Source organism: Onychomys torridus, chromosome 7, assembly GCF_903995425.1.
Source record: "Onychomys torridus chromosome 7, mOncTor1.1, whole genome shotgun sequence".
Classification (NCBI taxonomy): Eukaryota; Metazoa; Chordata; class Mammalia; order Rodentia; family Cricetidae; genus Onychomys; species Onychomys torridus.
The window spans coordinates 6,258,700-6,281,430 of record NC_050449.1 but is presented as its reverse complement, the minus strand read 5'-3'; the positions used below and the strand labels follow the sequence as shown (position 1 = coordinate 6,281,430).

Sequence of the window (22,731 nt, the reverse complement as noted above, 5' to 3'; positions counted from 1 at the left end):
TTTGATTGCTCTGTGAAGGAGTTTCCCTCTTGGTGTCAGCAAATGACATAGGGGCCTGTCCCTTGTTGATCCAGTGTCTGCCTTTGCCACACCTTCTGCATACTCCATAAGGTGAAGTCTTCTGTTTGGATTATTGTTAGAAAAAAAACATTGTTTCTAGTAATGCCCTGTTTAAAATTCCTTTTTAGGTGAACTTGTTTGCCACAATTAAAACATTTGACCTTTTATTATTTTTCTGAAAGCCTCTGGAAATCACCTTTCCTATCCAAGCACCATCATGGTTTTAAAATTCAATATTGGTTATAACTCAGATCCATTCTTCTAAGGGTGCTGACCTTGCCTTTAAAGGCCTAATTATCCTGTGAATTAGCATTCTCAAAAGCCAAAGATTCAATTTTTCTTTGTCTAACTTCTTTTGGTATCATTCTATTTGCAGCTAAAGTCAATCTTTGTTTAAAAAAATCAATCAAGGTTTCTTTGGGGCCCTGTATAACTTTAGTAAATGACTCAGTTCTCTTTGTGACTTCTCCAATTCTGTCCCAAGCAACCAAGGCTGCTGAAAGGCATAGAGTCAGGGTGTGGACATCATACAGAGACTGATTTTGTACATCAGCATAATTGCCCTCTCCAAGAATTTGTTCTTGGGAGATTTCTACCCCTCTAGCCCTGCTCAATTGTCTTAGCCTCATCTTTCCATCAGGTCCTCCACTGTAAATGAGGACCAGGTTCCAATACTGCTGTAACAAAGTACCTACAGTCTTATGGGACAATTCTGTTACTAATTGACCATGAATTTAACATCTATTTCACAAAAGGTAAATGCATACCATATAAGACTCTCACTTCCTTGAATCTCCTTAAATCTAACATTTGCACATGAGTCCCTTCAGCTCTAGCACAGCCTTGGGAATAGCTACCATTTGGTAATTCCTGTAAGGTTACTGGATAAATTAAAGTTGGTTGTTTGGTCTTACACAGGGACACTTTGCTCAGCCTGGAATGAGGGGACTGGACCTGCCTGTACTGAATCTACCAGGTTGAATTGAATCCCCAGGGAGAGTCTTGGCCCTGGAGGAGATGGGAATGGAGGGGAGGGGATGGGAGAAAGGTGGGGATGGGGACAGGAGGGGGGAGGACAGGGGAACCCATGGCTGATATGCAAAATTAAAACACAAACATAATAATTTTTTTTTAGAAAAGTTGGTTGTTTGAAAACCTTAGACTGTTCCTCTCTAACCTTACAATGCAACAGTGAGACTGGTTCTCCTTTAAACTCCTCTTTTGGGTCTGAATATCTCTATGATCTGTTTAATAAGTTTTTCTAAAACTTGTATCTTAGCACTCACATTAACAAAAACTCTCTTTTAACTATTTCCCCCCTTTAAGAAATCCTAATTGTCTTGCCAAATTTGCCAATGCTGCTGCTGACTGCTGTTGTGTGGAACAGTAGAAGCACAAGTGGATTTTGGCAGCAGCCCCAGGAGGGAGTCCAGGGAAAGCCCACCACCCACCAGAAGAGGGAACCCACTGTCTTAAAAATGCACACAGGTGTTCGTGGGAAAGAAACAAGTGCAGTGGAAGCTGCCTAAAAGGTAGAACTGGCTGGTGATGATGGGCTAATTCTGGCAGGTTCAGAGCACAAATGCCTGTGGAGTTTGCTGCAGAGAGGCTGCAACAGAAAAATCCCAAATTCACTCAGAAGGCTTAGGGAAAAGAAAGGAAAACCTAGCCAGCAGGATGGCCAAGTTCAGCTTCAGCCTGTGATAGTGGCAGCAAAGCCAGAGCAAGCAGCTTTTTCATGAATTTGTTCTCCACATTGGGCACCAGATGTAGCACAAATTCTAACTGGTCTTGATAATAAAATCCCAGAGTCAGATAAAGGGGTAAATGCTGAAAGATCAGAGAAGAAAAGGAACTAGCCAAAGCCTCCTCTTACCTCCATGACTTCTCAGACCAAAAAGGGCCAAGCTCCTCTCTCTGCCCAGCCATATCACTTCCTGTCTGTCTGTATAGACCTCCAGACCTCTATGGCTAATAATGGCTATTCTCACCCTCTGTTCTTCAGACAAACTTTATTTGTTAGAGAACAAACAAAATATCACCACAAATGCCTCCATAAGATCCACTGTAAGGTATTTTCTTAGTTAGTGGTAAATGAAGGAGGGCCCAGCCCATTGTGGGTGGTGTCATCTCTGGGTTTATGGTCCTGGGTTCTATAAGAAAGCAGTCTGAGCAAGCCATGGGAAAACAAACCAGTAAGCAGCACCCATCCATTGCTTCTGCATCAACTCCTGCCTCCACGTTATTGGCCTGCTTGAGTTCCTGTCTTGACTTCCTTTGATGATGGAGAGCAATATGGAAGTGTAAGCCAATTAAGTCCTTTCTTCCCCAAGTTACTTTGATCATGATGTTTCATCACAGCAATAGTAACCCTAACTAAGATGGCATGTGTCATTTTAAATTAGTTTTTGTTGATTGATTTTCCCCTAAATAGATGTTAATTTTTTTTATAAAATTCCTTTCATATTATAAATTTTTGTCCTTCAGTCATTAGAATTTTGTGATTAGCTGAGTATTTTTTTTTTATCTTGTTCCGTTAGTTACTTAGTAACAGCTGACTCTTTCTGCTCTTGTTTTTACCACTTTATACAGAGCCAGAATAATGTGTAGTTTGGACTTCACTTCCCTCTGTTGTAAGATGAGACTTTTGTCAGCACTGACATCAGTGGGTTCTGGTTAATGAGATCCTTCAATCTAGCTAATGAAGAAGAAACTGTCCCCAGTCTGGCTGACTTCAACACCCCTGCAAGCCTTACTATGAGCTGGTTAGCATAAAGGAACCAAGTTCCACTGCACATAATCTGCATATACACCAGTATACTGCTATTTGTCACCCACAGCCATCCTTCTCTTCCTCTAGGTCCTTTATATCCCCACAAAGAACCCCTTTCTCCTTTCATTGTACCTTTATTTTATACATTTTCTTGTTCCCTGTCTCCTTGAGATCTCATCTTTGCCTCTCAAATCCCCTCCCAACCTTAGTGCCACATATTTATACACACACACACACACACACACACACACACACACACACACACACACACAGATGCAATATAAATCTATATTCCATGTGTACAAATACATTATATTTTTTTCTGAATCTAGCTTATTTTCCCTAAAAAATAAATACATCTAGCTTCATTAAATTTCCCTGTGAATACTCATTACTGTCTTTTGTAAGCCTTTCACTATGTCCTTTCAATTCCCATTTCCTTGGGTCTACACTAGTTAGTACTACTGTATCTCACAATGTGAGATATACTATAGACCTTTGACATCATCACAGCTCTCCTCCACCTACTATGAATGCAGCTGCCTCTGATTCATAAAAAAAAACTAGAGCTGTCCCCACCTCAAGCAGACAGTTAGGGTTGCCCAGCTCCTCCTCCTTGTGTTAGACCCTGGAAGTTTTGTACAGGTGGCAAGCTGGTCTAATTGAGTAGGTCAGCATTTTCATCTAACATTTCACTGCCCTTCACATTCTGATGCCTACTATAGAGAGACTCACTTTTGATATATTTTCTAGTTTCTCGATGTTTCTTATTGTTTCATTTTCAGTTACTTATTAAGAAAAAAGTGAAAATGAACAAAGTTCAAAAAAGTTGGTTCAAGCCTATGTTAACCATCTTTATGCAACCAAGAGGATGCAAGTGCCGTCTGTGTGGGACAGGAATTTTATTCCTATCTTTAAGGAAATATAAACCAACCATGGCAACAGACAACAATAAGTCACTGCTTTGGTAAGATCTCTTCTCAGAAATAGTTGGAATATTCAATCCAAAGGAGCTATTCTCACTGACTCCCTAGTCTTTAAAAGCAGAACTTCCTCCAGTTAAACAATAGAAACCTGTCACTGTGTCAGCACCAAATGTTGGGACAACACAGGGTTAGTAGTTGAAACCATAGTTTCCAATAGCAGCTTGGTCACTCAGCAGCTGCAGAGCATCAGCTGGTTTCCCTCTTCATATCACATTTTCAAAGTCTGTAAAGTGTTTGCTGGACCACCTTCCTTGCCAAGTTACCCTTCGATGTCTCCAAGAGAACCACTATCTAAAGGAGTGTTGCCATACTCTCATCCTCACTTCTTGTAGCATGTCATTCATTATCTTTTATGTGAGAACTTACCTGTGTTGTTAGAGAATAATTGCACTGCTTACTTTCTGAACAATTGGCCTCCTTTTGATGCACTTCTTCTTTCTAGAGTGCCCTCCACAAACAGTCCACTTCTCAAGCTTTTCCACAAATTCCCATACTCCATAATTCTTATACTGTCAGTTGTCTTTGGGGTTTTGATGGAAAATTGATGGTAGAAAATTCTCCAGCTTTCTGCTTATAATATATATTGCCATGTGCCCTAGTCATCCAGAGAAACACTGGACCTATTAAAAAAAACATTTTGATAGATAAGTAATATTGGAATAATTTTCAGTTTTATTTTCCTGAACATTCTTTCAGGTCAATCCCCTTTTATTTTCTTCCCTGTAAGTTCAGGACTATTTTCTATAATTGATTCTCCATATTAAGTTAAGGGTAACATTTTACTCTGTTAATATTTAAAATATCTCATATTATTACTGTTGCATCCAATCTAACATATCAATCTTAGAAGATGCAAAAATGTAAACTTAAAAGTCTAAAGAAGGCCTGAATTAGGTATTTAGGGGGAAAGTAGACTCTGATGCAATGAGCAAACAGCTCTCCAGTTTTTAGCTTCATGAATATTACAGCACAAAGTATGATTGAGACATTAATATTACTGTGTCACGAAGTAACTTGAATCAGTAGCTGAGAAACATCATGCATTCAATTACAACATGTCTGAGATAATTACATATTGCAACTTTTAAACCACCATTCTATTCCACTCAATAACTCATCTATATAAAATACAGGGGAATTCAAAAATCAATCTATAGCTGAGATAGCAAAGATTAATTTAAACCCATCTATGCAGTGACTCTAGGCTATCTGTTCCATTTGACTTTCTGGGGGGTATTTTTGTAATGTCAAAAATGTTTTAATACATAATGTTAATTTTAAATATGTAAAGAACAGAAATCAGTCTTCCTTATAATGTTTTCTAGGCCTAAATAATGATTAATGTTGTCTGTTCAGTAATTGGCCAATATCTAGTTATTTTCTATATTTTATAAATATGATTATTATAAATTCTTCTGAATATGACTCTAAGGAAGAGTCACTCAAAATGTTGAGTTCTATCCAGACCAGCTGGGCAAGTGTCAGCTTTATAGAAGGCTCCATGATGGACATTGAACCTCAGAGTATGGGCTTTAGGCTCACAAGTAGAGACTGGAAAAAGTGGATAGTAGAAATTTGTGCAGTGTAATCAAGATGCCTTGCCTGATATATTTTTGCAATGTTTAAATAAAATCAAATATATAGCTATGGCAGAGAAAAGCATTCATTACAGTATAGGTGAAAGATATAGCTTTCTCACTCATATAGGAGTATATTATTGGCATGACCTCACCCACCTGAGCAACTAAAGTTTGCCAGAGAACTCAATAATCATTTGTGCACAAAAGCTGCATGTATGCTATATCATCTGGGTGATTGATTGCCATTGTCCACTTGTCTCTCTGTCTATAAGCAACCCTGAACCAAATACATCATTTTCATAATTATGTATATTGAACAGATATAATAATGACTTTGAAGTTATCTTTTAATTTTATTTAGAAGATTTCACCATCTCATTATTTGTTTGCTTTCTTGTGAAAGAGAGGAAATAAAGCCAACTTTTGAACTTTTGTGAAAGACAAATGATATACTGTGTAAAGCCCTGACACAAAATAAATGGCCAATCAATCATAGTTATACAGTGTTATTACCCAACAATCACAAGCAGATCAAGAGCCTGGAAGACCATACTTCCAAAAACACAATCTTTTCATGAGTTATTGCCCAGGATAGAAATTAAATAAATGCCAAGACTTCTTCATGAAGTCGCAGAGGTAGGTATAAAATCCCTACCTCTATAAAATAGTATTAGATTATCCATCTTTTTACTTCTGGCTCCAGGGTCTATATGCACTAACATGCAGGGTTCCCTGGTGGGTGTGAACATAGGTGTCAATATTTCCCTTGTTGTTGATGATCAGAAGAGAGATTTTGTTCTCTTCATTGTGTTGTTTGGAAGAATCCATGGAGTCAAAAGAGTGGATTCCTGGTATTTTGTATAACAAATTGTCCAACATAATCAGAGTTTCAGAACTTGGGGCTGAAAGTGAATAAAAGATAATTTATTTTAGAATGTTTGCCTTATGAATGTTCTGAGAAGGTAATGATTCTGAGGGTCTTAGCATGATTAGACAGGATTGGAAAAAGTAAATTAATTTACTTATTTAAATGTTAAGAATCTTATTTTTATCTTACACTTTTTATATTAAAGTATTAAAGAACATGAATTTAAGAACTATACTTCATTTCACTAAATGCTATTTGAAATATAAACAATGTCAAATCTATGTCTTGAAAAGACAAAAGAGAAATGTATAAAAATAACAATCATACCTTTGGTTTTATTAGTTTTCTAGAGGGAAAGCAGTTTTTAAAAATACATTTGCAAGCTTAATTAGCAAGAAACATCTATTAAGTATTGTCGAGTTTCTTATTAGCAAAAAATGTACTACTCTGAGAAGAAAAAATATTTCTCTGAATGTTATCATGAGGATAAGTATAATGCGATGGATCTGCTGTGATTCTACATTTATAGAAGGGGGAGCTCCTGGGGAAGTCAGACAAGACTCTGATAGTGCTAGCTGTACCTGCCTCCTGCACCAGAACAGAACATGTACATGAATGTGTCCTGTACATTTATGACATTCACACATCAACAAGCAGTGCTTTCAAATATGGAGTCTGGTTTCTTTTCTTTTTTTTTTTCAAGATAGGGTTTCTTTGTGTAGCTTTGCGCCTTTCCTGAATCTCACTCTGTAGACCGCACTGGCCTCGAATTCACAAAGATCCACCTGCTTCGGCCTCCCAAGTGCTGGGATTAAAGGCGTGCGCCACCACAGCCCAACTTGGAGTCTGGTTTCTTATGACCCATGTTTGGCAAGAAAATATTGGCAAATAGTTTTTCTAAGTGAGAAATATTTTTATGTGATTGTTATGTAGTTCCTGAGAATAAAACCAGGCATAAGCAATATAAAACATCATTTCATTCTTAATTAAAATTTCCGATATGAATCCTTAATAAATGAATATCTTAACTTCCACTACTTTGGAGACAGAAAGCATTCTTCAAATCTTACCCAACCTTTTGTTCTAAAAGAATGCCTACTGTTTGCAACATAGTTAAGGGTTTGAACTTTAAATGAGACACCCTGTGCAGGTGAAATGGTTTGAAAATTAAGCAGGAAGTTGATATGAAAAGTGGATAGTCATGAGTCTGGGACTCTGCAAAGCAGGTTCTTCTATGCGAGTTATAAGCTCCATCTCCACTTCTTTCTTGCTAAGGTTTTTCAGATTTTCTACAATTGTAACTTGTAATGAGCCTATACAAATGACTTTGTTTCATCTCAGTCTATAAACATCAGCTCTGTGAGGCAGACTGGGAACATTTCAGCATTTCTGGAAAAACTTGGCAAGTTGTATTAGACAGGAGGCAGAGAGGAGAGCAAAATAGAGTGAGATGGATTGTGTAGATTTCCTGTAGCTCCAAACTGCATTAGTATGCAGGGTTACTTCAAATCTGCAAGAGGAAAGTCTGTTAGAATACTTCCCACCTGCTCGCTCATCCTGTCTGCTCACCACCTCACTTCATCGTGTTTGCAGCCAAACACAGCCCTCAACCACGGACATCTTCTCTCTGACTTCACCTTCTGTCTTGATGGTCAGAGTACACGGCCCTCTGTTTGAGTCTTTGAGTCCTTACTGCACTTCTGGTCTTTTGATGTCTATGTGTCTCTAATTAAGCAACTCAGCTCATTGAAGGAGGAAGCAAACTACAGAACATATGCGATTATTATGCCAGATGTTAGCTCTGATGCTGCCTGCCATGGAGTGTCCTCATAGTGACTATCTCTAACCATACTTTCCAGGGCAGCTGCAACAGACAACATCCAGGCTAATTGAAAGAAGTGGACAAGCATTTAATTTGCAAACCTCTCACCATAAAATCTTCCCTCCTTAATCTTCTGAATGTAAATGAAAGGGAAACTACAGGAATCAGATACAAAATACACACCAGTCTTTGTTCTCTGTCATGTCTCCTGATCTTACAATGACACTGTCTTGTTAACTATTATTTTCAATGCTTTACTTTATATTGGCTCTTTTTGTATTTATTTACACATAATCACATTTTTCTAGTCGTACAAGTCCTTAACTCATATATATGTATGTGTGTGTGTATATACACATAACATACATTATGCAAATTGGTGAAATGTTAACTCCTATTTCATAGAGTCACTATGAAATAATCAGCTAAATTATACACAGTACTTAAAGTCTGATGAATAATAAGGATCCAGTTATTATAATTCTGTTATCATCTATTTAGAGAAGCATGAAACCCTGAGAATAACATTTCTTCTATCGTCTCTCCATCTCTCTATCTCACTCTCTATCTATATCTTTTAATCTATCATCTATTTTTTTTACTCTTCTGTTCTAGCCAGTATCAAGCCCCCTGAATTCTACCTCTGAAATTTGTGTTGTGTCCACTGCTTAATCCTATTATTTTACTTTTCTAAAACTCCAGTAATCATTCATGGAGATTTCTTCACAAATCTCCTACAACTTTCTCTGACTCCATTCTTACTTATTTGCAGGGCATTCTCCTTACCTACTTGCAAACTGTGGACCATGTCCTGGCCACTGGTACCTTGCACCAAGATTGACTGGAGTACATTGAGACCCCTCTATTGATACATTCACTGATTGTGGCTGCTTGTGTTCTTTAAGAGTAGTACTGAGTACTTGTGAGAGACCATCTAACTAGCACACTTGGAATGTTTGCTCACAATCTTTCTCTATATAAGACAGCCATTTGCTTAGTGCTATCCTAAATTCTCTCATATTTAGAGGACATCACATTTTTTGTAGTGGTTGTTAGGGAAAGATAACTGCATGAACATAATTTCCACAGCACTCCTTTGTCACTTCAGCATTCCTCTTCAGCCCATCGCTATCTATTGCTAACCCAGAAACAATCATAATGGTTATTGTTTCATTCTTCAAGCAGTTTCCTCCGGGACTCTAGGAACCAGCCTGTGCTCCTGATTCTCTCTAGAATGTCTTTATTTGTGTTCTCTGCCTGAGTAATTACTGCTCATTACTCAAACCTTAGTAAAATCATCTCCTGACCCTCACTACGTTAAGTTAGCTGGTTTTTGTCTTTATGCTTAACTTCAATCACACTTAGTATTCTTGGAGTCATTTTGTAACTGATTATTTCCACACAGTCAGGTTAACTACTATAATCTCAATCTACTACAATACTACAAAACCTACCTCATGATAGGTACATTGTGTTCTGCCAAGATTAGGGCTCCCAAAGAGACCACCAGAGACTGAAGATGTCCAGAATGCAATAGTAAGGTTTATTTGATTCAGCGCACGTGCGTAGTTCAAGCTAGCAGTGAACCCTCGTCCACCACGCCCGACGCAGTGAGGCAGGGAGAAGAGTTCCTCTTTCTTGGGGAAGTTAGTTTTTATAGGCAAAAACGACCTTAGAGAAAAAAATTCCTTAGAGGGAAGGGGGTTAGTATGGGTCCATCCTTGATTGGCCCAGTTTTTCCTGGGCCTGGACTTTGTCTCATATTAGCTTATCTGTTTGCCCTGTCAACAGTTTTACAACCCATCTCTGGGGTCTGGTCATGTTATCTCCAGAGAGGGGCATCTAGTGGTTAATTGGTCACCACCAGATATCCTGACTTTGTTCTTTTGAAAATTCCTGACTTTACCCTCTCCAGGAAGGGGGAACTAACTCAGTTCTTTTTATTTTAAGATATCTCTTCCTTCAGCTATTTAACCACATTCTGAGTCAAGAATCATTAAGTAGAGAGATTTACTCAAGATGGAAGCAGTTACTTTCTTTTCTTGAAGTCCAATTAATACTCATGGCTGTGAAGTTTTCTCCCTCTCTCTCCAGAGAACACCCTTTGCATTTTGCCTTTAACAAGGATGTGGCCTTAAGCTAACTTCTCCCAAAATCCTTAAAGATTTTACAAAGGAAACTATTGCCTTCAACACTTTTGCATAAAATGTAAATGTGCAACAATCACCCACATTAACAACTGGATTTTGTTTCTTTCTTTCCTTCTTTTTTTTTTTTTTTTTTGAATGATAGGATCATAAAAAGAAAAAATCTTTGGGCTCAATAGCTATTTTTTATGATAGTTTTTTATGTACTTTCTTAGAGAAAAGTTATAAAACTTGGGTCTTTCAGTTTCTGTCAGAGGTATTCAGTGTTCCCTTCTTTTTTGTGCAAATCACAGAGGAACCATAACTGTATGTATTTCCACATCCAATGTAAAATTCATGTCTCACTTGTGACTTATGCAAGGAAAATAGGAAGCTCCATTAGACAGACCTACAATTTGTCTCTGAATAGCGATTTGTGGCTGGGGAGTACTTTCCTTTGAAATCATTAAATCTTTACAGCTAAGTCCTCCTTCTGTCTTGACAGATTCTACACATTACTTCATCATGTGTATAAAATGATCTTTAAGAAATGCCTTAATGACTTCAGTGAAGGCTGAAGTTCATCCAGCACGTGCCTTACATTTCAGAACTACATTTGGAGACACTTTTTTCCTGTCACTGTGATGGTACTAACACAAAGCCATGTCAGAATTTCTATGTGGCTTCACATAATCTTCTGTTATTGACAGATACTTCTGAGCCAGGTGAATAACAATATAACGCAAACTTTAAACACTCTTTATCTTCTTTAAGTTCCTGTGTTTATTGTACATGAGAATCCAATGTGTGGCTAAAGAAATATGATTTAAACACACCTTAAATAAGGCAGAAATAACTGTTCTTTGCATTTCTGTCAAAATTTATATTTCTACTCATTCTTTCAGCATAGCCTAAACCAGCCCTCTTTCTGAATAGTAACTCCAATTTCAGATTTTTGTGGTGGGAAGTGTGTGTTGGATAATATTACAACATTAAGTCAATAAAAATACTACAGTATCTGGAGATGCATTTTTTCAATACTAAGCCCTTGACCCCCCTCCAAAAAATATGAATGTATCAAGCTAGATTATAAACAAGATACATGAAAGTAACAGAAGTTCTTTGGTTTGTTCCATCGTCATGAACAGCACAGATGATAAAGCAGATCCCAAGGGCCTATTAACTATTCTCAGAGCCAAGAGGCTTCAGGTCTCCATCTCATTTACTAGTAGCTGATGTCCAGAACCAAATCAATGTTCAGCCACCCCACCGATGCTATTTATTGTTTTTCTATTTTGAAACTCCTAATAATTCAAAGACTAATCTTGAGAATTCAGCATAGAAGTAAAGAGAAATACAAAGCATTAAATAATTTCGTCTTATGAAGATGGCCTCTCTTACTATCGCGGGGGAAACAGGCACTTCCCATGAACCTGTGTTGAGTTCCTGTGTAAATCATGCACTCCCCACCTACTAATGCATACGAAGTGCCAAGAGCCTGTTACTCCACGTGCTCATGGACATGAGCATCCACTCCAGAATCGCTATTTTTTCGTGCAGGAGATATTGTCTTTGTCCTTCTGGTCTTCCTCACAGCTCTTGTGAAGGAACCCCTCTCCCTCCACTCCAGCATCCTCATCCAAGCTACCTTTACTTCCTCTTTCTGTATTTGAATCTCACATTTCAGTTTGCTTTCTAAAGAAATCAAAGATGCCTTGAAGATCTTCAACAACCACTTCATTACTTATTTCGAACACTGTTCTGACAAACAGCAAGGACCTTGTAAAGCTTTGCTGCTGCAGCAGCAGCTGGATATGTGAGCACTTGCCCCATGCCAGCACACACTTTGTTCTAAGTCCTCTCACTATGGAAGCACTGGTGACTGTCTGACACATCCATCGCCTTTCTTTCCTTAGCATCAGAATGTTCCTGTCCCTCTTACTTTCAAAATTGTTCCCTCCTGTGTGACACAGTCTCCATTCTAGATCACTTCCTGATCTCCCTTACAACCTTGGAGTACATTTTATCATTATTCTCTCCATTTATGAATTATTGCCCTCCCTAGTAGATTAAATCATCAAATTCAAAGAAATTAGGATTGTATTGCCTCTTAATAAAATAGCTTGAATTACTCAATCAGTACCTATCAAGTCAATGATAACCTACTAAGAATTAAGTCATTCAGCATTCAAGAAAGACAACATTGGCAATTCGAATTTTGCTTCCTATAATTTGAGGCTGTGTGTTTTGTATATATAATCAGGGGTGGCTAATCTCACTGACTGGGCTGCAGCCTGCAAACTAAGGAAGAAATGATATAAAGAATTGAAATGCAATGAAAAATAAGTGCTCACTGAGTAACTTGGACTTTAATCTGGGGAAAATATAAATTCAGATTGTACAATTACAAAAGGGGAGTAATATGAAAATATTGTGCTTTAAGGTATTTGAATATGGATAAATTAATTGGCATAGAATAAAAAACTTGATATAAAATGATATAGAACAGTAGAGGGCAAACCTCTACTGTTGAGTTGAAATCAGTAAGTGAGGTAATGAGAAAATAAGAATGATTTTTCTTCAATTATTTTATGTATTTCTTCCAAAGGCCCACTGTACCACCAGAGATACCATCACTCAAACGATGATTGTAAAACATAATAAAAACAATAGAAAAAATATAGATATGAAAATATGAGATCTTCTGAAATTCATATTTAGACAAGGATGGGAATTATATCTAGAATACATGAGTGAAGAGTTAAGAACAGGAAATGCTGTCTTATCCAAATTTTTATTTACTATTTTGTTGTACATATATTTACTTTTGTGGGGAGGGAGTACATGCACCCTGGCCTATGAGGTGGTCTGAGGAAAACATATAGAAGTCAGCTCTTCCTTTCTACCATGTGTGTCTCATGGATTGAACCCTGGTTATCAAGCCTTGATGGCAAGCACCTTTACCTTCTGGGCAATCTCAGCAGCCCAGTATTTCATGTTTTAAAAGATATATGAACCTATAAAGTGGCACAGATACACAGCAGTGCCAAAGGTAAGGAAGATGCTGAAGTTAACTGTGTAGCCTGTCCCTCTCCTTCATCCATCTCTCAGGACAGGGAACCAAGGACCTGAAATATGTGCCTCAGTCGTGGTGTAATCTAGCATGCACAGGGCCCGAGATTTGATTGCTGGTGCCAACACCACCACACAGAGAGAGACAGACAGACAGACAGACAGAGACAGAGACAGAGACAGAGACAGACAGAGAGACTGAGAGAAATACACACATACAGTAATGAACAATGCTATTATTCCTACTAGAGAAAATATTTCTGTTTAAATTTACTTTCCAAAAATCCCTAAACTCATCATTTATGATTCAGCAAAGAATAAGATGGGGGACTCAACAAAGCCTTTGTTATTTAAAAGAAAAGTCATCATCTAGCTAGTATATAAACAAGATCTGGGCCAAGGAAGGGATTAGAGACACAAAGGTATATTTCTGGATCAGAGGATAGAGAAGGAGGCCAAGAAAAGGGAAATACATAGGGTCCATCATGAAAAGTGTAGCATGTGTAGATATCAAGAAGTTGGTGGAACAGAGCTGAGCTTGGGAAAGATTCGAGTGCAGGAGGATGTGTAGAAGAAAACATGAGGTTCCAGCCATTGTGGGCCACTGAGTGTCATTAGTGATGCTGAAACTGTGAATTCCACCCCTGTATCACACAAGAACAGTAAAGTAGTCCAAGAGGATGACGGCCAAATGGCAAAGTGCAGTTTGAAAATTGCCATCAAAACTCTGCAAAAAATATTGGACTACACTTGAGTTTTGAAATCATTTTCTGAATAAGAAAAGGTCTGGAGCTCGGGAAGAAAACCACAGCTTTGTTCGCCTTCCTATGAAAAGCATGCTGCTAAGATCCTGTCTCAGAAACCCTCATATGATGAGAGAGAGGCAGAGAGAAGAATTGCTGATGAACAAATCCTATTTTAATAGTTTCTTTTTTGATAATCCCATACATGAGCACTATATCTACATCATTCTTCACTCCCAAATTCATGATCTCTTCTTTAATTATTATTGATATATATATATATATATATATATTCCAATAATATTATATGTATATATATATATATGCACATGTCTATGTATATGCACATATGTATATGTAATCTACTGAGTATATTTAGAAGCAAATTCCTTTCATATATTTTTTCATATGATACATTTTGATCATGTTATTTCTGCTCCCCCAGCTCCTCTCAGACTCCTGTTCATCCTTTACCCACCTGAATCATTCTCTCTCTCCTCTCTCTCTCTTTTTCTCAAAAAACAAAGTCAAACCCAAAAATTCAGTGAGACAAAAATGTAACAAAAGAAAAAAATAGAGCCCCTTTTTTTGTTGGCCAACTACTTCTGGACATGAGACCTGCACTTGAATTTGGACACTCCATTGCAGAAAACTGATTATCTTTTGCCAGTGGGTATTAATACATAGATTCTTGTCAGGGGTATGACTTTGTGTCCACTTCTCCTCAATGCTCAGATTTTTGTCTGGTTTGGACCTGTGCAGGTCTTTTTTTTTTTTTTAAAGTAGATTAATCTCATACAGTCCTGATAAGGATACAGGGAAAAAATATCATATATTACTGATAGGTGTAGGAACTTCTACTGTATTAAGGGAAAACAGTCTGCCAGTATTTATTAAAATGAAAAATGGGCATGCCCTTTGGTCCATTAATCCCACCTTTGTGAACTTCTCCTGTAAACCATGGAAGCAACAGTGCAGTGCATCAGTGTCTCCATCTGATACAAAAGGAGAGAGAAGCCCAGAAGGAAAGCAGGACTGTCCTGAACCCTGAGTCACGAGGGACAGTTGGCCAACACTTTGTATAACAGAGTTATATACATCTATGCATGAGAAAGGGCAAGCTAATATTACTTGATAAAACCTTTGTGATTAAATAGAAAATATAAAGACTTTAAATAAAAGAAAAATACAGCTAAATGGCTCATTGTGGGGCAAAGCATGTGACCAGGACCAGGTGCAGCAAAAGTGTGTGACCAGGACGGGTGCAGCGCTGTGCAAGCTGTTGCTACAAAGACCAGATTTGCTACAGGTGAGGCTAGAAAGTTTCTCTGTTTAATTCTCAGCTCTTTTGTTTGACTCCTGCTTTAAAACTGTTAGCAAATGTACCAAAGTACATTTGTTGCTTAAAAATACATCATTTACATCTACCAAATAATAGTGCAGGCTTTCTAGGGTTTTGCTGAAAGCTGAAAGAGAAGGATTTGATTCCCTGATGATTTCACAGCCATGTGGAAATCCACTTGTATCCACTGGCACAGGGCCCTAATTGTGATTACGTTTTATTGGGCTCAGCCTATTAAGTGCTTAAATTACCAGATAACTGAATCTATGTTTCTAATAGCAGGAAGTATATTAACAGCGCCTCCATTCCCATTGCAGCCCTGTTCCGACAATCACTTGGATGAAGGTTAACGGTTACATTCCCAGTAAGTCCAGACTGCGGAAATCCCAGGCTGTGCTGGAGATCCCCAACCTGCAGCTGGATGATGCTGGAGTATACGAATGCACAGCAGAGAACTCCCGTGGGAAAAACTCCTTCCGTGGACAGCTACAAATATACAGTGAGTGTTTCAGAAAATCACAAAGTTTTTCACCCAATGGTGAAAAAGAAAATGCAAATCAAACTAGATGTTGTTCATCTGTCACTAAAAATCCAAGTAATAACTTGAAACCATATTTCTTTGGTATAGGAAATATCATGTAAAATGAGCCTACATTTAAAAATATTTTAAAGAAAAATAAACAAGGAATTGTCAGCCTGTAGATGATTGAGAGTTTATATCCATAAAAATTAGACCTTTACCTGGTACTAACAGCTATTGTCTGAGAAGTTAAAGTTTTATTTCATGAACTATATATAATTATATTAACTTTTTTAGCCCTTGACTTAATGCAGAGGTCAAAATTTTGTGCTCATGTACCAAATCCTGCCCAGCTGCTGATTTGGGTAAATATCCATTTGTTTATAAATGTGCTATTTCAGTATTTGCTTGGCTCTGGCAGAATTAAATGGAGACAGTGACCGGCTGAGTTGCAAAGCCTAAAATATTTGGTATCAAGCAATTCTGAGAAGTTTGCTGAGCTCTGGCCTGAACTAATACAATACTACCATATTTCAAATAGCTCCTGCAACCTGCAAGTGTTTATTTTCCAAAAAAACTGCTAAGTCAGCTAACCAAGTGGCATAGGAAATGGGATGGAGGGACTCAGACGTTTTGCACTCCCACATTTGCCCCCAAGGGTCACACACACCCACTTGCACATGTGCCTACACAGGTAGGTAAGTGATAATGTGCTTATGCCTCAGTCGAAGACAACAAACGGAGAAGGACACAGGAAGCCAGGGCAGCAAGAAGAACAAGCAGAGGACAGGAATATGCACATGGCTGAATCATCCTAGACACTTAGCCATGTGCATATTCCTAATGCCCTAAATGCCCTGTGCAGGGATTCTGAGACTATTCTGAAATGCCTTTCATGACTAAATTCAACCTTTGTTTCTATGACTTCAATAACTCCTTCAGGAATTCATCTCATCAGCAGATTGTTCCCTGAACAGTTCACTCATTCATGTTTACTAAGTACCTCTTACTAGTCTGCATGCTAGTAAAAGGCATTGAATTAGAAGAAAAGTGGAATTTCAAATTAGAGCTGAAAACATGAAGGCTCATGACCAACCACATTCTGTCCTGAAAACTCTGCTTAGGATTTTAAAACCATCAGAATCTGAAAGGCTGAGTGGAATAAACCATCAGGAAGAAAACTACTCCTAACCACTCAGAAGTTTGTAGGATGTACATGGGTACCAGGCCAGAAGCTTTCAACCTGTGGATGTATCTGTCCCATTGCTATGCGATCTACCAAGTCTCTGATTTTGGATGAAACTCAATGTTTGTAACTGTTCATAACATCTTAAAGCAAATAATTATGACAGTCTGCAGACAAAGAGAAAACCAATATTTTGCCATACCTCACTGAAATACATTTTTATTCTCATGGAGACAGAATGGAATATTAACCCACTTTACAGAAAAATCGGGTAATAAAAGACAAGAATTTAACCAAAATTGTAATTGTATGGTTTAAAACTGCAAAAGAGATTAAGGAATGCTTATTGCTGCATGTGCTATCACAAACATGCCCCACACACTTGGGTTGTAAAAATGCTATATTCCTAAAGAGAATGAATTATAGACTGTGGAGCCCAGGGCTCCTAGCTGACCTGACTCCTTTGGCCCCTCTTCGGACCCAGCTAGTTGGTTCGTAGGCAGTGATGATTGCTGCAAACAGTGCCAAAATAATCTCTCTTAACTTAATACTGAACCATCACTTCGAATTTAAAAAGTGCAGATTGTTACCAAAGCAGACAAACTCGGCCAGTTTTAACCACTTGCCATGTATGGCTGACATAACAGGAAGACATCTTGAAAGGATGTGACTTCTCACTCCAGCTCATAATTAGAATGGCTTTCTGTCAAACTCCATCATGGCACCATACATCTAGATTTGTCCTAAGTAACCCCAGTTTGTGTCTGTTTCCTTGGGGAAATTATGAATAGCTCATTGTTTCACTCCCCAAAAAAGCTGGGTTCATACATACTTCCGTAATTCAAAACTTTTGTGACTATAAAATCTAGGTGGGGCCTTGATGAGTATTTATACTTGACTAATTGCAGGTATGCATATGAGTAAACTTTCCATTACTAGGACATAATACCTGGGATAATCATCTTGAAAAGAAGGGAGATTAGTTCTGGCTCCTGTTTTCAGAGGCTTCAATCCAGGGTGGCTTGTCCTTGTCACATGTAAAGATGTTAACCTCATGTCAACTAGGAATCAGAGAGAAAGGAGGGAGAGGAGGGGCTTCAGCCCCATTAGGACATACCCCTAGTGCACTAAGACCTTCTAAGAGACGACAGCTACTGAAAGTTCCAGCCCTTGCCATCAGCCCACAGTCTGGTAACCAAGCCTTTGAGTGTAAGGAAGCTCCCCATGCACAACCTCATGGGTAGCACAGACTTGGCTGTTCTCCTCTATCTGTGGTTTGTATTGGGCTCCCTTTTGAGTAGTGGGAGTTATACAGAAGGTTTATACAGCTCTGCCTGTGAGACAAGAAGGATGCATTCTGAGATAGCCCAGTTTTTCAAAGCATTAGAACTAGCATAGATGGTAGGTGTTTTATAACAGCATAAGTATTGAAATATAATGTAACAAATAATATAACATGAAAGAGCCCATGTTGTTAAATTAAAAAATAAAATGAAGGTAAATTTATATGTGCAGTATAAACAGGTTTAAACTATAAAATTCAAGAAATATATAGCAAAAATAGAAGTACTACATTGGGGGGATGATTTGAATTTTAGAATAAACTGCATAATTGTTCAGGTGAATATACTATGATATCATGTGCAGTAGTTTTATGGATTAGTTTCCTTGATTATTTCTGTCACCTCTATTTCCTGATGATTTTCTCAAAAGCCTTGTTTTTAATTGCCACACAATAAATGCATCCCATATTAAATTGAAACTTGCTTGTTAATCATCTCAATTAAAATGAAAGGAAAAGATTAAATAAGAAGAAAACAGGTGAAGAAAAAACAAATAAGGGAAAAGGGGGAGAGAGGGGGAGGAAAGGATTGAAGGAATGATGGGAGGGGGGAAGAGGAAGAAGGCAGATAGTGATGTAGCCGGCCATTGTGTAAGCAGGTCTGAGGGAGGCTTATGAAAGGAAGTGATTTGCATACAGAAAACATATTATATAAAGATATGTGATCTAAAAATATAAAAATGACACATGACACCACAGCCAGTAATTTTGGGTAGTGACAATCTCTAGACTGTATCTATGGTTTGGAACAGAATTTAATGAATCTGTAACCAGGGTGCTTAAAGTAGAGGTCAGTTGTAATGTTTCAAACAGCCCAGAAAGGACACAGCTGCATTGTTAGTGTAGATAATAGTGTAGATATCCTGACTGTCTTTAAGGCCCTAGGCAGCATCTTCACAAATTGTAATATGTTCTAATACCTGCAGTTTAAGTCTTCACATTTTAAAATAAAATTTTTGAGGTTATATATATATAATTAATCATGCTATTCAAGAAGCAGTGGATACATTTTATTAAAAATCTTATTATAGGGAAAGCTTGACTTCTTCCTTTCCAATTTATATCCCCTTAATCTCCTTATGTTGTCTTATTGCTCTGGCTAGAACTTCAAGTACTATATTGAATAAGTATGGGGAGAGGGGACAGCCTTGCCTTGTTCCTGATTTTAGTGGTATTGCTTTGAGTTTCTCTCCATTTAATTTGATGTTGGCTGTTGGCTTGCTGTAGATTGCCTTTATTATGTTTAGGTATGTTCCCTGTATTCCGGATCGCTCCAAGACCTTTATCATGAAGAGGTTTTGGATTTTGTCAAATGCCTTTTCTGAGTCTAGTGAGATGATCATGTGTTTTTTTTTTTTTTCCTTTGAGTTTTTTATATGGTGTATTACATTGACAGACTTTCGTATGTTGAACCACCCTTGCATCTCTGGGATGAAGCCTACTTGATCATGGTGGATAATTGTTTTGATGTGTTTTGGAGTCTGTTTGCCAGTATTTTATTGAATATTTTTGCATCAATGTTTATGAGGGAGATCGGGCTGTAGTTCTCTTTCTTGGTTTGGTTTAGGAATCAGGATAATTGTAGCCTCATAGAAGGAGTTTGGTAATATTCCTTCTGCTTCTATTGTGTGGAACAATTTAAAGAGTATTGGTATTAAGTCTTCTTTGAAGATCTGGTAGAATTCTGCACTGAAACTATCTGGTCCTTGGCTTTTTTTGGTTGGGAGACTTTTAATTACTGATTCTATTTTTTAGGGGTTATTGGACTATTTAAATGGTGTATCTGGTCTTGATTTAACTTAGGTATGTGGTACCTATCCAGAAAAATATCCATTTCTTTTAGATTTTCCATTTTTGTGGAGTATAGGTTTTTGAAGTATGACCTTATTATTCTCTGGATTTCCTCATTGTCTGTTGTTATGTCCCCCTTTTCATTTCTGATTTTGTGAATTTGGATGCTCTCTCTTGGTCTTTTGGTTAGTTTGGATAAGGGCTTGTCTATCTTGTTGATTTTCTCAAAGAACCAACACTTTTTTCATTAATCCTTTGTATTGTTCTCTTTGTTTCTATTTTATTGATTTCAGCTCTTAATATGATAATTTCCTGGCATCTGTTCCTCCTGGGAGACTTTGCTTCTTCCTGATAAAGAGCTTTCAGGTGTGCTGTCAAGTCACTAGTGTGAGATTTCTCCATCTTCTTTATGTGGGCATTTAGTGCTATGAATTTCCCTCTTAGCACTGCTTTCGTAGTGTCCCATAAGTCTGGGTATGTGGTGTACTCATTTTCATTGATCTCTAGGAAGTCTTTAATTTCTTTCTTTATTTCTTCCTTAACCCATTGTTGATTCATTTGAGCATTATTCAGTTTCCATGAGATTGTAGGTTTTCTGTAGTTTTTGTTGTTGTTAAAGTCTAACTTTAAACCATGGTGGTCTCAATCCATCTCCCCAAAGACCCAGCTATACCACTCTTGGACATATACCCGAGGAATGCTCAATCATACCACAAGGGCATTTGCTCAGCTATGTTCATATCAGCATTGTTTGTAATAGCCAGAACCTGGAAACAACTTAGATGCCCTTCAACTGAAGAATGGATAAAGAAAATATAGTACATATACACAATGGAGTACTACTCAGCAGAGAAAAACAATAACATCATGAGGTTTGCAGGCAAATGGATGGATCTAGAAAAAATCATCCTGAGTGAGGTAACCCAGACTCAGGAAGACAAACATGGTATGTACTCACTCATAGTAGGATACTGGATGTAAAACAAAGATGACTAGACTGCTACACAACTCCAGGGAGGCTACCTAAAAAACAGGACCCTAAGAAAGACACAAGGATCGCCCAAGGACAGAGAGATCTACATGAACAACCTGGACAACAGTGGTAGTAATGAAGGGCAAGATTTGAGGGAAAGAAAGCTTAGGGGAGCAGGAGATCCCAGCTGGATCAAGAACAGAAAGGGAAAACAAGGAATAACAGACCATGATAAATGAAGACCACATGAGAACAGGAAGAAGCAAAGTGCTAGAGAGGTCCCCAGAAATCCACAATGATACCTCCACTGTAGACTACTGTCAATGGTCGAGAGAAAGCCTGATCTGACCTAATCTGATGATTGGATGGCCAAACACCCTAAATGTCATCCTGGAACTATCATCCAATAACTGATGGAAGTAGATGCAGAGATCCTCAGCCAGGCCCCAGGTGGATCTCCAGGAGTCCAGTTGTCGAGAAAGAGGAGGGATTGTAAGAGTGTGAATTGTTGAGACCAAGATTAGAAAAAGCATAAGAACAAATAGCCAAACTAATGGAAACACATGAATTATGAACCAAAAGCTGTGGAGCCCCCAACTGGATCAGGCCCTCTGGATAAGTGAGACAATTGAATAGCTTGAACTGTTTGGGAGGCACCCAGGCAGTGGGACCTGGACCTGTCTTTAGTGCATGAGGTGGCTGTTTGGAACCTTGGGCTTATGCAGGGACACTTTGCTCAGCCTGAAAGGAGGGGACTGGACCTGCCTGGACTGAATCTACCAGGTTGATCTGAATCCCCAGGGGAGTCTTGGCCTGGAGGAGATGAGAATGGGGGGTGGTTTGGGGAAAGGTGGAGATGGGGGCATGAGGGGGGAGGACAGGGGAATCCATGGCTGATATGTAAAATTAAAACACAAATATAATTTTAAAAAATCTTATTATAATGATTACTGCTTTTATGTGAACATCACCCTGCAGGATTCAGTGTGAGGCAAGTGAATGGGAAGACTGAAGAGTGACTACTCACAGATAGTTCCCAAGAGCTTGTGTTCAAGGCTGTGCATGGCCAGGGCTTCACACATTAACCATATTGGCATTTAGTAATGAGGATATCACACCTACCAAGATTTAAAAACATTACTACAAGTTGGATTAAAAGCACATGCTGTGCTTAGGTGGAAGTAAGTGTGGGTGTGATGCAGGATGCTAGAAAGGACCAACAAGATAGAAAACTAGAAGAAGCAAGAAAGAGGGAGGCTGGGAGGGCACAAGAAAACACATTCTTTTATGGATGGGGAGAGGGCATATTCAGAAGAGAATGTGGGCCTGGAGACACCCGGGGGATGGGAAGGGGTCTATCTGAGCTGACACTTGTGCAGACCTTCCTCTTACCATCATTTCCCCAGCCAGCCCAGTACTTACACAGCATGTGCACTACATGAGATGTTCTAAATGGTTGTGAGAAGTTAGCCAGAGACTCTGAGCTATAGCTTTGCTTTAAAAAAATAATAGATGTGCAGTATTACACTTAACATCTATGTCAGAAA

The 22,731-nt window shown here is 38.3% G+C and overlaps 1 protein-coding gene across 1 annotated transcript in view; it reads left to right on the top strand.

Moving 5' to 3' along the window:
• Nucleotides 1-22,731, top strand: part of Cntn5 (contactin 5) — a 463,340-nt gene that overhangs the window by 196,644 nt on the left and 243,965 nt on the right. The window contains exon 8 of the mRNA XM_036192364.1: nt 15,690-15,871. Within this exon, the coding sequence (XP_036048257.1) occupies nt 15,690-15,871 (182 nt within the window). The remainder of the gene's footprint in view (nt 1-15,689; nt 15,872-22,731) is intronic.